The 13,602-nt window shown below is 44.4% G+C and overlaps 2 protein-coding genes across 2 annotated transcripts in view; one reads left to right on the plus strand and one right to left on the minus strand.

The window, feature by feature from the left end:
- The window catches only part of dhrs11a (dehydrogenase/reductase 11a), a 78,860-nt gene that overhangs the window by 27,195 nt on the left and 38,063 nt on the right, over positions 1 to 13,602 (minus strand). The window contains exon 2 of the mRNA XM_061961936.2: positions 847 to 1,056. Within this exon, the coding sequence (XP_061817920.1) occupies positions 847 to 1,056 (210 nt within the window). The remainder of the gene's footprint in view (positions 1 to 846; positions 1,057 to 13,602) is intronic.
- Positions 1,925 to 6,976, plus strand: LOC133607241 (uncharacterized). The gene is made up of 3 exons (XM_061961725.2): positions 1,925 to 2,033; positions 5,407 to 6,575; positions 6,661 to 6,976. The coding sequence occupies exons 1-3, from the start codon at positions 1,925 to 1,927 to the stop codon at positions 6,679 to 6,681; spliced, it is 1,299 nt and encodes a 432-aa protein (XP_061817709.2). The 3' UTR covers positions 6,682 to 6,976.

The raw sequence follows: 13,602 nt of genomic DNA on the forward strand, positions 1-13,602 counted from the left end.
GTGCTCAACCTAACTTCAACATTATGTAAACAAGAATCTTATTCCAAAAGTCCTTACACTTTTCCTTCTACATGTCCTAGCACAGGGCTAGTCAACTAGATTGTTTTGGGGTCGCATTTTCAGAAAGGACTTGGGGACCATACTTCTCCCCTTATTATTGGTTTTATTTTGTATATTCCGGAGAATCAGCGTCCTATAAAGTAGATGTTTGATTTTGGTCTATTTATTTAGTCCAAGTTACACGAGCGCTATGCTGTTTTTAAGGAGCTTCTGCAAAAAAGTTAGTCAAAGATCAACCCTATGATGACACTCTCGTGATTTTAAGAATCTTTTTTTAAACTGAACTTGCAGGCTACCAGTTAAATAGCCCAAATGATGAAAAAAATAGGATCTAAAACAGAACCTTGGGGAACACTACTAGTGAGGTATAACTAAAGAAGTTGAACAAATGACTAATAACTGTATCTCAGTTAAAAAAGCTACATCAACATCTTTGTTACATAAATCACAGTATGAAAAAAAGGAGCGGACTGAAAGGGGTGCCGTGAGGAACGCCTCAGTTATGTATAACACAAGTTTGGACTCCAGTATTCTGTTTACTATCACAGTTAAAATGTAAATGCAAAGATCTGCTAATGTGGGAACAGTGGTCCAAGTTTTTATATACAACAGGAGCACACTTGTGTTTTTAGGAATTTGTTGCAAAAATGTTTGTTTTGAACTGCATTCGGGGGCCGGTATGGTGTCTTTCCCAGCAGGATTTGGCCCGCAGGCTGCCAGTCCAATAGCACAGTCCTAACATGTACATCAGTGTGTTAATGTGCATGTATGGTGTGGACCACCTACATCGATCATATTCCTCCAGCCTGCTGTTTTCCCGCTGAGCAGGGGTTCGTTATGGGCTAGTCCTGCGTTGTTGATGCACACGTCCACACCCTTGAGGAGTGTCTTGATGGCCGAGAACATGGAGAGGATCTCCTCCTCGTTGGACAGGTCACACTTGTAAGGAATCAATGTGCCGCTGTAACCGGCGCTCTGACATTCTGCAGCCAGCTTCTAAAAAACATGAATTAAAGCATTATTTAAATTAATGCAGTACCAGTCTTTCCCATGCATCAATGTATTCATAGAAGCACGCCACAAAAACATTTAAAACAAATAAATCTGGTCGGCTTAATTAATCCACATAAGGGCACAAGAAGTAACAAAACACCGACTCACTTATGGTGCAAACAATAACAACAGAAAGTTAACAGAACACATGGTGCAACTTTATCTACTGCATCAACATAAATGCTTGTGCATGAAAATACATGCACGCCTATCTACACACCCCAAGGCATGCTGGGTACTCTTTTTATGAGTCGATGAGAATCGGGAAGAAGAAGAATGGATTAACCTGCAACAGCAACTAAGTGTGAGTCCCATGACATATGCCCTATGACAGGAATATTTAACTATAGGTTGAATAAAGTGTTTTGGGGCCCACATTTCCAGAAAGCTAAGGCAGAGGGGATGTACTTCTACCTTCACTATTAGTCTTATTTTGTAGATTACTGACAACCGACATCCTCTACAGCTGACTTTGGTCTCTGGTTATTTTGTACGAGTTAGCCCTGCCCTATGAAGAAGCCATGACATCACCAACATGTCCCTTCAGACCACTACAGGCAATGCTGGGGATGCGGGTAACACTACAGCAGCCTAAGCGACACATGTCAAGAGTAGGCTTTATGCTTTTTGATGAATAAAAATCATAAATATGGATATTTAGGAAAGTCACCTTGAACCTGTATTTCATTTAAATAAAAATATGTGAACTTGACAAAACTGGATATGAACAATGGTGGTATGATGTAGTTTGCTTGTGCAGGCAGCATTTAAAGCAGGTCAGCTATCTGTCCAGCACAGTGGGATTTGAAGCATGCTGACACAGATCCCAACCCGCCTCCACGCCTGCCAGGCACAGCTGCACCAGTCACCTCATCTCAGGCTCCTGATGCCACCCAGACAGGAGGAGGTGCATGCAGGTGGTAAAGGCCGGACTAGTAGAAGAGTGGAACAATGCAGAAACACACTTTAGCATAACCTTACCAGTTTAGCATTTGTTTTCCTAAATAATACCATCTGACTTATCACCAAGTGAATGATTTAATTTTATTAGCTGTGGTTAACTAGGTTTTGTTTACCCTTTAGTAATGTGACTAAAATCATCTGTTTTCATCTGTTTTCCAACCAACATAGGTACGTGAACAAAAACTACAACACAGTGGAACCAATTAAACCTCGACGCCCATCGAACTAGCTGAATCACGTCAACATGAATAAAAGCAGAACCAAAACTTCCAATTGCTAGCACATTAATTTGTGACTTTGGCAGAGACATAAGAAGAATAGGTGAACATATACCTAAAACGCCATGCTTTTATTTTTAAGCTTAGTTTACATGGAACAGGAAGTCACTGTGTGCATGTTTTAACTAGACAGTATGTATAATGCTGTCTTTGTTTCACACAGCTTAGTGATAAAGATCAAGTTGACAATACTACAACACAACACATGTCCGCATAAACTCACTCATTTTTTAAAGAAATTGCCCCTGTTTCCCACACAATAATTTATTTGTAGTGTCACAAATAAATATTTTTGAATTTTTTATTTAAAAAAAATTTCTTCCATAAATTGGCCATAAATGAAGGTCAAAATTCGCCTTCCAGGTGATATATGTGCGGTCCAGTCCTGACAATCATGTTCCACATAACATTAACTAGGCCTACATTATTTGTTTTAAAATTACAGTTTTAAGGTTTGACACAACAGGCTTTCTTGGCTAGTCAGTACATAGTGGCGCGGTTGGGAGAGTGGCCGTGCCAGCAACCTGAGGGTTCCTGGTTCGATCCCCAACCTAGTCACTTCCGTTGTGTCCTTGAGCAAGACACTTCACCCTTGCACCTGATGGGTCGTGCTTAGGGCCTTGCATGGCAGCTCCCGCCATCAGTGTGTGAATGTGTGTGTGAATGGGTGAATGTGAAAATAGTGTCAAAGCGCTTTGAGTACCTTGAAGGTAGAAAAGCGCTATACAAGTATAACCCATTTACCATTTAGTGCAGAGCAACGGACTGGCCAAGGACTTCAAAGTTAGCAGTTAATACTTGTTTTCAGAGTTTGGTGACTATGTGCCTGTAAGTAAAATTGCACTACTGTTTTTATGTACATTTTGCTACATTGAAATCTCATTTGTTAAAAATATGTACATGTTTAAAACGATTGCGATGCTAATTTCCTGTCAATATGACATTCTATAAGATAGCAGCATAAGTGGAAACCTCTATATTAATGTACTCTCCTTTGTGTGCTTAGTTTTACAGAAACTTAATTGTGAAGACTATTAAAAACAACGTAAAGTTGTGAGTTTTTTTATCTCTAATTTGAAGAACTGTTAACCTATCTGCCAAACAAAATTTCAACATTCAGTAATACAATAAGCTAGTGGTGTCCAAAGTGGGAACCAGCAGCCATTTGCGGATGGTAGTTCGTTTTTTATGGGCCAGTGTTGCATTGAAGAAATAACAAACAAATCCCAGCAAAAAGGGGAAAAATAGAGCACAAATAGTTCTCATTAAATATATAAATACAATGCCTTATAGCCAAATATGCAAAATAGATGATGTCATCTTGATACCAGCCCCACGCCATCTATAGATTACAGTTATATGGGAAACACTGTTTACGTCGACAAAAACGGTTACGTATTGATGTCGTCTAAAGCAGCACTTTTGGGACCAGCTACTGCATGGTAAACATCTTGACTACACACCTACTATGTAAGGCAATTCAAAATCATAGACAAACAGGTTTTTTCCCGGTTTTTTTTCAAGGATGCATTGGAACTACGGTGACACTGCTCAGTCCTAGGGTGAGAAAGACAAACTGTCACGGCCAGGGTGCATTGGAATGCGCCCTCATCATTGCGCTCTGCGCTTCACACCGCGGGACACGCCCACGACTGTGGCGCACATCCCGGGACGCGCCGCGCACGTCTCCGCCCTGCAGCTGCCGCCAGCTGCAATCACTTGCCGGCAATCATCACACCTGCCTGGAATGAAGGAGCTGCCTTCATAAGCCTGGACATCTTGGCATGCCGGCGCCGGAATATAATCATCTGTTGGCGTATATTAAGCTATCATCCTGCTTGATGCAATACTGTTCTCTCTGTCTGTTTTCCCTTCCGTGTTTCATTGTTATATCATCCTACTGCAGACCTCCGTTCCCGTGTTTTGACGTTGCTGTGTGTCTCGTCATTTCTCGTCGTCGTTCCCCTGCTTCTCGGACTGCTCCTTGGATCTCGACCTCCCGCTTGGACACGGATTCCCCTCTTCCCCTGGACTTCCTCATCTCTCGTTCAACAATTGGTAACGCACACCTCAGTTAAATACTACACATAGTCGTACACCATACACACTCTTGGATTTTGCCACACTCCATTTCCTTAGTTCATATATTTAGTGTTGTTTATTATATATATTACTATATATAATAAATCATTGAACATTACTGCCATCTAGTGTCTGTTGCCGTCACCTCCCCTGCAAACCTTAACAGTATATTCCGGCCAATTGATTAGGGACCTGACGGCACAGTTCCTTAGCCCCGCCCCCAGTGACTTTAGCCCTGCCCCCAGTGGGAAAAAAAAATTTCACTTCCCTTTTTTTTTTCTTTTTCTTTTTGCCCCTCTCAGGATGTCTTTTTCTTTTACCTCCACCCTGGACAAATTTTCTAGCCCTCAACACTCCTTCAAGAGACTGTTTAACTGCAATATGGGGATGAAGGAATTTACCCGTCGCCTGGACACCCTCCTCCCACCCTTAGTGACAGTCCCTCAGTCAGCTGGTAGCGTCTGGCATCCGCGTTCGGAGGGGGGGGATAGTACTAGTCTCTTCCATTTTAGCACTGGTGGCTGTTCTGATGTGGTAGCACAGCTGAACCCAGACAGGCTACCACCTGCCAGTACTAGCCTCTTCCATTTTAGCACTGGTGGCTGTTCTGATGTGGTAGCACAGCTGAACCCAGACAGGCTACCACCTGCCAGTACTAATCTCTTCCATTTTGGCACTGGTGGCTGTTCTGATGTGGTAGCACAGCTGAACCCAGACAGGCTACCACCTGCCAGACAAATACCCCCCGTCTTCTGTTTTTCCCAGCCGCAGCCACCAGTCCCCCGGCTAGCCTCCGAGCTAGCACCAGTCCCCCGGCTAGCCTCCGAGCTAGCACCAGACCCCCGGCTAGCCTCCGAGCTAGCACCAGACCCCCGGCTAGCCTCCGAGCTAGCACCAGACCCCCGGCTAGCCTCCGAGCTAGCACCAGTCACCCGGCTAGCCTCCGAGCTAGCACCAGTCACCCGGCTAGCCTCCGAGCTAGCACCAGTCACCAAGCTAGCCTCCGAGCTAGCACCAGTCACCAAGCTAGCCTCTGAGCTAGCACCAGTCACCAAGCTAGCCTCCGAGCTAGCACCAGTCACCAAGCTAGCCTCCGAGCTAGCACCAGCCATCAAGCTGGCCTCCGAGCTAGCACCAGTCACCAAGCTGGCCCCCGCGTCTCCACCAGCTCCCAGGCTGGCCCCCGCATCTCCACCAGCTCCCAGGCTGGCCTCGACCTCTGCGCCTCGGCCAGCAGCGCCGACCTCTGCTCCGCCGACCTCTGCTCCGCCAACCTCTGCGCCTCGGCCAGCAGCATTGGCTTCAGCACCTCGGCCAGCTCCTCAGCTGCCCTCCTCGTCTCCGGCTCCGATGACGTCTGCTGCTTCCACGCCTCCGACGACATTGTCCTCCTTGACTCTGGCTCCGATGACATCGTCCTCCTCGACTCTGGCTCCAAGGTCTTCATCCTACTCGTCTTTGGCGGGCCTTTCCACGGCGCCGCCTGCTCCCTTGTCTCCTGCATCGTCGCTACCGCGACCTCCGGCTGGCCGGCCGCAAAGGCAGCCAACAGGCGCCCGCACACGGCGCCCTCTGTGGCCAGGGCAGGGACACTTTCTGCGCCAACAGCAACGCCCAAAACATGGATATGTTTCCCGTAGGCTGCTGTGGTTCTGGCTCCACTCGCGTCCGCCCTCCGGACGTCCAAGAAGGTGGCCGTTCCTTGGTCGTCCACCTCGCAGGCTGCTGCGGCGTTCTACTCGCCGCCGCCACCAGACTCGTCCCCGCTGGATTCGGGGACACTTGGGACGGCGACCCACCTCCAGTTCACCCCTCCACCCTCCCTTGACTTTTGACCTCTGTGTTCTCGTGATTCCTGCTAGACATCTGGGAGCTGTCCATAAGGAGGGGGATACTGTCACGGCCAGGGTGCATTGGAATGCGCCCTCATCATTGCGCTCTGCGCTTCACACCGCGGGACACGCCCACGACTGTGGCGCACATCTCGGGACGCGCCGCGCGCGTCTCCGCCCTGCAGCTGCCGCCAGCTGCAATCACTTGCCGGCAATCATCACACCTGCCTGGAATGAAGGAGCTGCCTTCATAAGCCTGGACATCTTGGCATGCCGGCGCCGGAATATAATCATCTGTTGGCGTATAGTAAGCTATCATCCTGCTTGATGCAATATTGTTCTCTCTGTCTGTTTTCCCTTCCGTGTTTCATTGTTATATCATCCTACTGCAGACCTCCGTTCCCGTGTTTTGACGTTGCTGTGTGTCTCGTCATTTCTCGTCGTCGTTCCCCTGCTTCTCGGACTGCTCCTTGGATCTCGACCTCCCGCTTGGACACGGATTCCCCTCTTCCCCTGGACTTCCTCATCTCTCGTTCAACACTTGGTAACGCACACCTCAGTTAAATACTACACATAGTCGTACACCATACACACTCTTGGATTTTGCCACACTCCATTTCCTTAGTTCATATATTTAGTGTTGTTTATTATATATATTACTATATATAATAAATCATTGAACATTACTGCCATCTAGTGTCTGTTGCCGTCACCTCCCCTGCAAACCTTAACACAAACAAATCTTTAGGGAAAGACTATCCCACTTAAATCAAGGGTTAGTGGAGGCTTTCGGTGGTTGTTCCAAATGAGTCAACGTCTTTAACCGCACAGGTAGGTTATGGTTAAGCAATGAATAAAAAAAAATTGGTGGTGCACTTCAACAAAGAACAATAACCCATAAACAGCCAAACATTATTAGACAATCAGCAGCATAATTGTTACTTCTGCAGGTAAAAATTAAAGCTGGCTGTTCAGTCCTTGACCGTTAAATCATTACACGATCAAAGGAGTTACAAAGCGGTCCAAAAGATAAACCTCACACTCTGGCACTTTAAAAGAACTAGGTATTGAGAGCAGTTGGTCACCCGTTGAGCCTTTTAAACATTAGCATCATAGTTTGTCTCTGATAACTTTAGATCATAGGTCACTGGTTTAAAGTGACCTGCTTTAATCGATTGGACCCAACATTGTGGTGTAAAGTGAAAGTCCACTAAAAATTGCAGGATTTTTGCTGTAAAGCTAAAATTGGATTGAGGGATCAGTTGACCTTTTTTAAGAAAACACGATGCAGCAAATACAACCCCTCTCACACTTGGGAGTGTACAGATTTCCGTGCTCTGCCTCTAATCTGTTTAGCCTGGATTATCCAGAGAGAAGGCATTAGCTAAACAGATCTGTCAAAATACTAAAACACCGAGCACATTTGTTTTAACTGTAGCGAGGGAAACTTTTGGCCTTTTTTTCTCCTAAAGTGATAGTCATGACGTAGGAAAGAGAATGCCACGGCGGTATTTGAAGTCTGGGGCTAAAGTGAAACTTTAGCAGCGGAGCAACCAGGCTTTGCTCCGGGATGGGTACCGTTCCCATATGAACCGATACGATACCAATTTTCGGTACTTTTGTGCGTGTTAATAAATATATATTCTTTCAAATAATAAAACCAAACTTTTAATTGGAAAATTTTATAAAACAGCCGATACTTCTGTCTAGTTATTCTAACGTCTTTTATTATTACATTTCTGAGTCAATTACTTTGTTGGCATGGGGACGGGACGGCGTGGCGCAGTTGGGAGAGTGGCCTCGTCACATCCGTCCTTGAGCGTTGTGTCCACTTCACCCTTGCTCCTGATGGGTCGTGGTTAGGGCCTTGCATGGCAGCTCCCGCCATCAGTGTGTGAATGTGTGTGTAAATGTGTGAATGTGGAAATAGTGTCAAAGCGCTTTGATTACCTTGACGGTAGAAAAACGCTATACAAATATTATTCCCTGCGGGGTCGCGGGGGGTGCTGGAGCCTATCTCAGCTACAATCGGGCGGAAGGTGGGGTACACCCTGGACAAGTCCCCACCTCATCGCAGGGTCAACACAGATAGACAGACATTCACACTCACATTCACACACTAGGGCCAATTTATTGTTGCCAACCAACCTATCCCCAGGTGCATGTCTTTGGTGGTGGGAGGAAGCCGGAGTACCCGGAGGGAACCCACGCAGTCACGGAGAGAACATGCAAACCCCACACAGAAAGATCCCGAGCCCGGGATTGAACTCAGGACCTTCGTATTGTGAGGCAGACGCACTAATCCCTCTTCCACCGTGCATTTACAATTTACCATTGAAAATTGCAATAATACTTAGAGCAATTTGGCTGAGTCCCTTCTCAGTGCTGTTGCAGTGATAGCAAAGTGTTAGTGTTAGGGATGTGATGATATAAAAATGTTATATCACTGTTATTGTGATCAAAAATTAGCACCGTTATTATAATTGCAATATTCTTGAATGTGCTCAAAAAGTACTTATTCATACACTGAAATCCTTAGATTTTTTTAAATAACAAAAATAAATAGACACACTGTTAGAAAAGCCACTATTTTGCATATTGTGTGTTTCTTATGCTTTGCTGATAGTGTTTTAGCCTTAGTATTTTATCTGTTTGAAGATTTTACTGTTTTAAATATTGGTTTGTACTTAAGCACTTTAAGATGTATTTTAAATGAAAATGCTTTGAAAATAAAATCTTTCTGGTGGGCGGTCTACTCTCTGGTTGTCCTACTCTTTTAAGTGTTCCTTGAACGCCACATTAAACCACCTCCGTCTAGATCATTCTGTGCCATGGCGGCAGTGTGTAGGTTCTATGTGCACAATGGAAGATCTTAGTTCAGCGGTTCTTGTGCACCAGTAAAAAAAACATAACTTTTTCTTGAATTGAAAAAACATTTTATTTTTCACTAAAGAAAGGTTCGGTGAATGCACATAGGAAACAGATGGGGTTCGGTACCTCCAACATGGTTAAGAACCACTGTCTTAGTTGTTCAATCAGCAATATGTTTATAAAAGTTTAAATTGGGGTACAGTATGTCATTTCTAATGTCTCTTGTTTTAATGTTAGTATTTAGGCTAGCGAGCTCGCACCAGTCAGTTCATGAATTTATCAATGTGCAGTTATCAACTGTGGTTTTTTGATCATTTTAATTTACAAAACCCAAAACCAGTACAGTTGGCACGTTATGTAAATCCTAAATAAAAACAGAATACAATGATTTGCAAATTATTTTCAACCTATATTCAATTGAATACACTGCAAAGACAAGATACTTAACGTTTGAACTGGTAAACTTAGTTATTTTTTGCAAATATTAACTCAATTGGAATTTGATGCCTGCAACATGTTTCAAAAAAGCTGGCACAAGTGTCAAAAAAGACAGTGAAAGTTGAGGAATGCTCATCAAACACTTATTTGAAACATCTCACAGATGAACAGACTAAATGGGAACAGGTGGGTGCCCTGATTGGCTATAAAAGCAGCTTCCATGAAATACTCAGTCATTCAAAAAAAGGGTGGGGCGAGGGTCACCACTTGGGAACAAATTTGTGAGCAAATTGTCGAATAGTTTAAGAACAACATTTCTCAACGAGCTACTGCAAGGAATGTAGGGATTTCACCATCTACGGTCCATAATATCAAAAGGTTCGGAGAATCTGGGGGAAATCACTGCACGTAAGCGGCAAGGCCGAAAACCAACATTGAATGCCCGTGACCTTCAATCCCTCAGGCGGTACTGCATCAAAAACCGACATCAGTGTGTAAAGGATATCACCACATGGGCTCAGGAACACTTCAGAAAACCACTGTAAGTAACTACAGTTCATCGCTACATCTGTAAGTGCAAGTTAAAACTCTACTATGCAAAGCAAAAGCCATTTAGCAACAACACCCAGAAACGCCACCGGCTTCGCTGGGCCCGAGCTCATCTAAGATGGACTGATGCAAAGTGGAAAAGTGTTCTGTGGTCTGACGATTCCACATTTCAAATGGTTTTGGAAACTATGGATGTCATGTCCTCTGGACCCTTTAGGAAAAGAACCATTGAACTTTGTGCCAGTCATAGGCACAAAGTTCAAAAGCCAGCATCTGTGATGGTATTGGGGTGTATTAGTGCCCAAGGCATGGGTAACTTACATATCTGTGAAGGCACCATTAATGCTGAAAAGTACATACAGGTTTTGGAGCAACATATGTTGCCATCCAAGCAACGTCTTTTTCATGGACGCCCCTGCTTATTTCAGCAAGACAATGCCAAGCCACATTCTGCACGTGTTACAACAGCGTGGCTTTGTAGTAAAAGAGTGCGGGTACTAGACTGGCCTGCCTGTAGTCCAGACCTGTCTCCATTGAAAATGTGTGGCGCATTATGAAGCGTAAAATACAACAACGGAGACCCCGGACTGTTGAACAACTTAAGCTGTACAACAAGCAAGAATGGAAAGGAATTCCAACTGAAAAGCTTCAAAAATTGGTCTCCTTAGTTCCCAAACGTTTGCTGAGTGTTGCTGCAATGTGTTGCTGCCATTCAATTCTAAGTACCGTAAATGATTTTTTGCAAAAAAAAATTATGTTTCTCAGTTCGAACATTAAATATCTTGTCTTTGCAGTGTATTCAATTGAATATAAGTTGAAAATGATTTGCAAATCATTGTATTTTGTTTTTATTTACGAATTACGCAACGTGCCAACTTCACTGGTTTTGGGTTTTGTAAAACAGTAATACTAACCATAGGAGTTTTACTGCGGTTATCATTAATACTGTTTATCGCTACATCCCTAGTTAGAGCCGGTGTTCTGTCAAATTTGTCTGCTTCCTCGAAAAAAACTGGTAGCTTTCTTACAATGTCTACATGCTTACTACTGTCCGTTAATATACAATGTGAACTTTGTCACGCTGTAATTGTCTACATGATTACTGGTCAGAAGATACAATGATGGAAACAGAGATTAACATCACAACTATTTCAAATATTTTCCTCAAACAAAAAGCAACTGCCTCTTGTTTGAGGAAAATATTTGAAATAGTTGTGTTTTTGCGCATGCTTAGTAGAATTGGGCAGAAGACATCGATCGGGAGAAGATAACAGAACACCGACTAAGTCTGCAACTGGAGTCGTGGCTGGTGATGTCACGTGCAACGCATGTACCGTAACATGGCACCGTTGGATTTTACATGAATTGGTGGCAGCGGGATTCGGTCGGTGCCAAAAAAATCCTTAATCCGGTGCCCATCCCTATCTCCAACTAAGGGAAGTCTCAGGCTATGAATCTCCGCGTGGGTGCGTGACTTTGGAGCACCAGCTGTACAGTATGACTATGGCTCAGATTGGCCCTCTTACTGGCTACAGCAATGGCACTGGAGAGAAGCAACCAGCACTGAAAATGCACACACTCTCACAGACAAATCATTTATCTCCATCCAAAGTGTAATTGGATACCCTAAGATTAGTGCTCAGTTCCAATACAAGAGGGAAAAACGGAAGAGTGCAAACAAAATATAGGTCGCAGGGTTTGGACACAGACACTTAGTAATACATATTTTAAGTCTGCAGGAATGGCTAAGCAATGTAATTAATGTTGGAATAGCTGGGTTGTATATGACATCATATCCGTATTTGTTCTTTGCGGCTTAATTCACACGATGGTTAAGCAGCTTGAGCGTAGCATTTAAACAAGTGAGAGTGAGTTTAGAGTTTCAGCAGACAATGTCGAATTGCTATTCTGTTGTTGGGTGCTCTAGTCGTTCAAATACAGATAGGAAAGAGCTTTCATAGAGTCCCGAAAGAAGTGATTTCCTAGTTCCTATTGTTACACGACAGTGTTGCCAGATAAGTCTGGTCTTGTAGGTAAATGCTTAACAATATTATTCCATTATTTCACAAAACTACTGTAGTTGTTTGTAGCACAAGGTTTTGTGATGATTTTCAAACAATATTAATTGTCTAAAAGATTTTAAAAAGCATGTTGCATGGTAAACTTGTGCTGGTTTGGGAGGGTCAAGCATGGCTAAATTGATTTCAATTAATTTCAATGGGAGGCTGCCACAAGTAATTTCAGTTACGAGCTGGGTCATGAAACGCAATGTGCTTGTAAGTTGAAGTATCACTGTGGTCTTACACAAGTGTAACAGTTGTCATCTCATACAGTCCCACCCTACACATGGCGGACTCGAACCTGATGAACACATATCCCCACTGATTGAGAGAAGTGTTAGCTAAGGAGCTAAAAGCAGCACAGGTCTAGGATGACTGGAGCATGAACTGTAAAATTATCTACAGGCACTGCTGTCCGGGTGGCTATCTGAGTAGTGTGCAGACCCTGCTACTGACCAAGACAGGTCACTGTTGTAATTCAAACAGCTGTTTACATACCACTCCAAGCTAATGTTAACTTAGTCCTCTCCCTACTGCATGATGCTATCAACAAGCAGATGCAGGCCCATCCAATAGGAGCTTTTGTTTCGGCTCGGGATTTTAACAAAGGCTGCTTGAAGAACGTGCCACCCAGATTTGTGCAATACGTATAGTGCCCGACTCAAGGGGACAATACCTTGGGCCAGGTTTACTCTAATCTGAAACGAGCCTACAAGACTGTTCCTTTCCCCCACCTAAGCATATCTGACCACATCTCCCTGCTTCTTGTTCATGCGTACACCAGGTACCAGAAGAGGAACAAACCTATGACCAGGACTGCTAAGACCCGGCCAAAGAAGGCACTCTTTCAACTGCAGGACTGCTTCCAGACAACGACACGGTCAGTGTTTGATCATCTGGAACTACAGAAGTGGGCAAATGCTGTTTTCCTTATATTAGACACTGTACAGACAATGTTACTGTGAATAACCGTGGAAGACCTCAGAGGTCAAAGTACTTTTGAGGTCCCGAAACTCTGCCTTCCACTCGGGGGACAGAGAGCAATACGGCACAGCTCGGTCGGACCTCAGGAGAGGCAGCAAGGCTGCGAAAGTGGAGTATAGGAGGAAAGTGGAGGCGCACTTGGACAACAAAGACAAGACAAGTCATCCAACATCTGACAAGCTACAAAAGTAACTTATCGGCAGCCAGCAACAAGGAAGACTTGCTAGCAGAGGTACTTAATCACTTCTTGGCCTGTTTCGAGTCATATAGACCAGCCACACACGAGATGCCACTCCTGCCCTCTAGTCCTCAACTTTTAATCCTCCAAGAACACCAGGGGAGGTGGGCACCGAAGGCTATAAAACCGCGTAAAGCAGCTGGGCCGGATGGCATTCTGGGCAAGTTGCTCTGGGACTGTGCAGACCAGCTGGC

Source organism: Nerophis lumbriciformis, linkage group LG09 (genome assembly GCF_033978685.3).
Source record: "Nerophis lumbriciformis linkage group LG09, RoL_Nlum_v2.1, whole genome shotgun sequence".
In the NCBI taxonomy this organism is placed as follows: domain Eukaryota; kingdom Metazoa; phylum Chordata; class Actinopteri; order Syngnathiformes; family Syngnathidae; genus Nerophis; species Nerophis lumbriciformis.

What these genes read in the sequence shown, in the direction of transcription:
- LOC133607241 (XM_061961725.2), top strand. Translation starts at nt 1,925, where the DNA reads ATGCTGACACAGATCCCAACCCGCCTCCACGCCTGCCAGGCACAGCTG. An exon ending in GGAGGAGGTGCATGCAGGTG is followed by an intron (nt 2,034 to 5,406) that starts GTAAAGGCCGGA and finishes TCACCCGGCTAG; the next exon opens with CCTCCGAGCTAGCACCAGTC. An exon ending in TAATCATCTGTTGGCGTATA is followed by an intron (nt 6,576 to 6,660) that starts GTAAGCTATCAT and finishes ATCCTACTGCAG; the next exon opens with ACCTCCGTTCCCGTGTTTTG.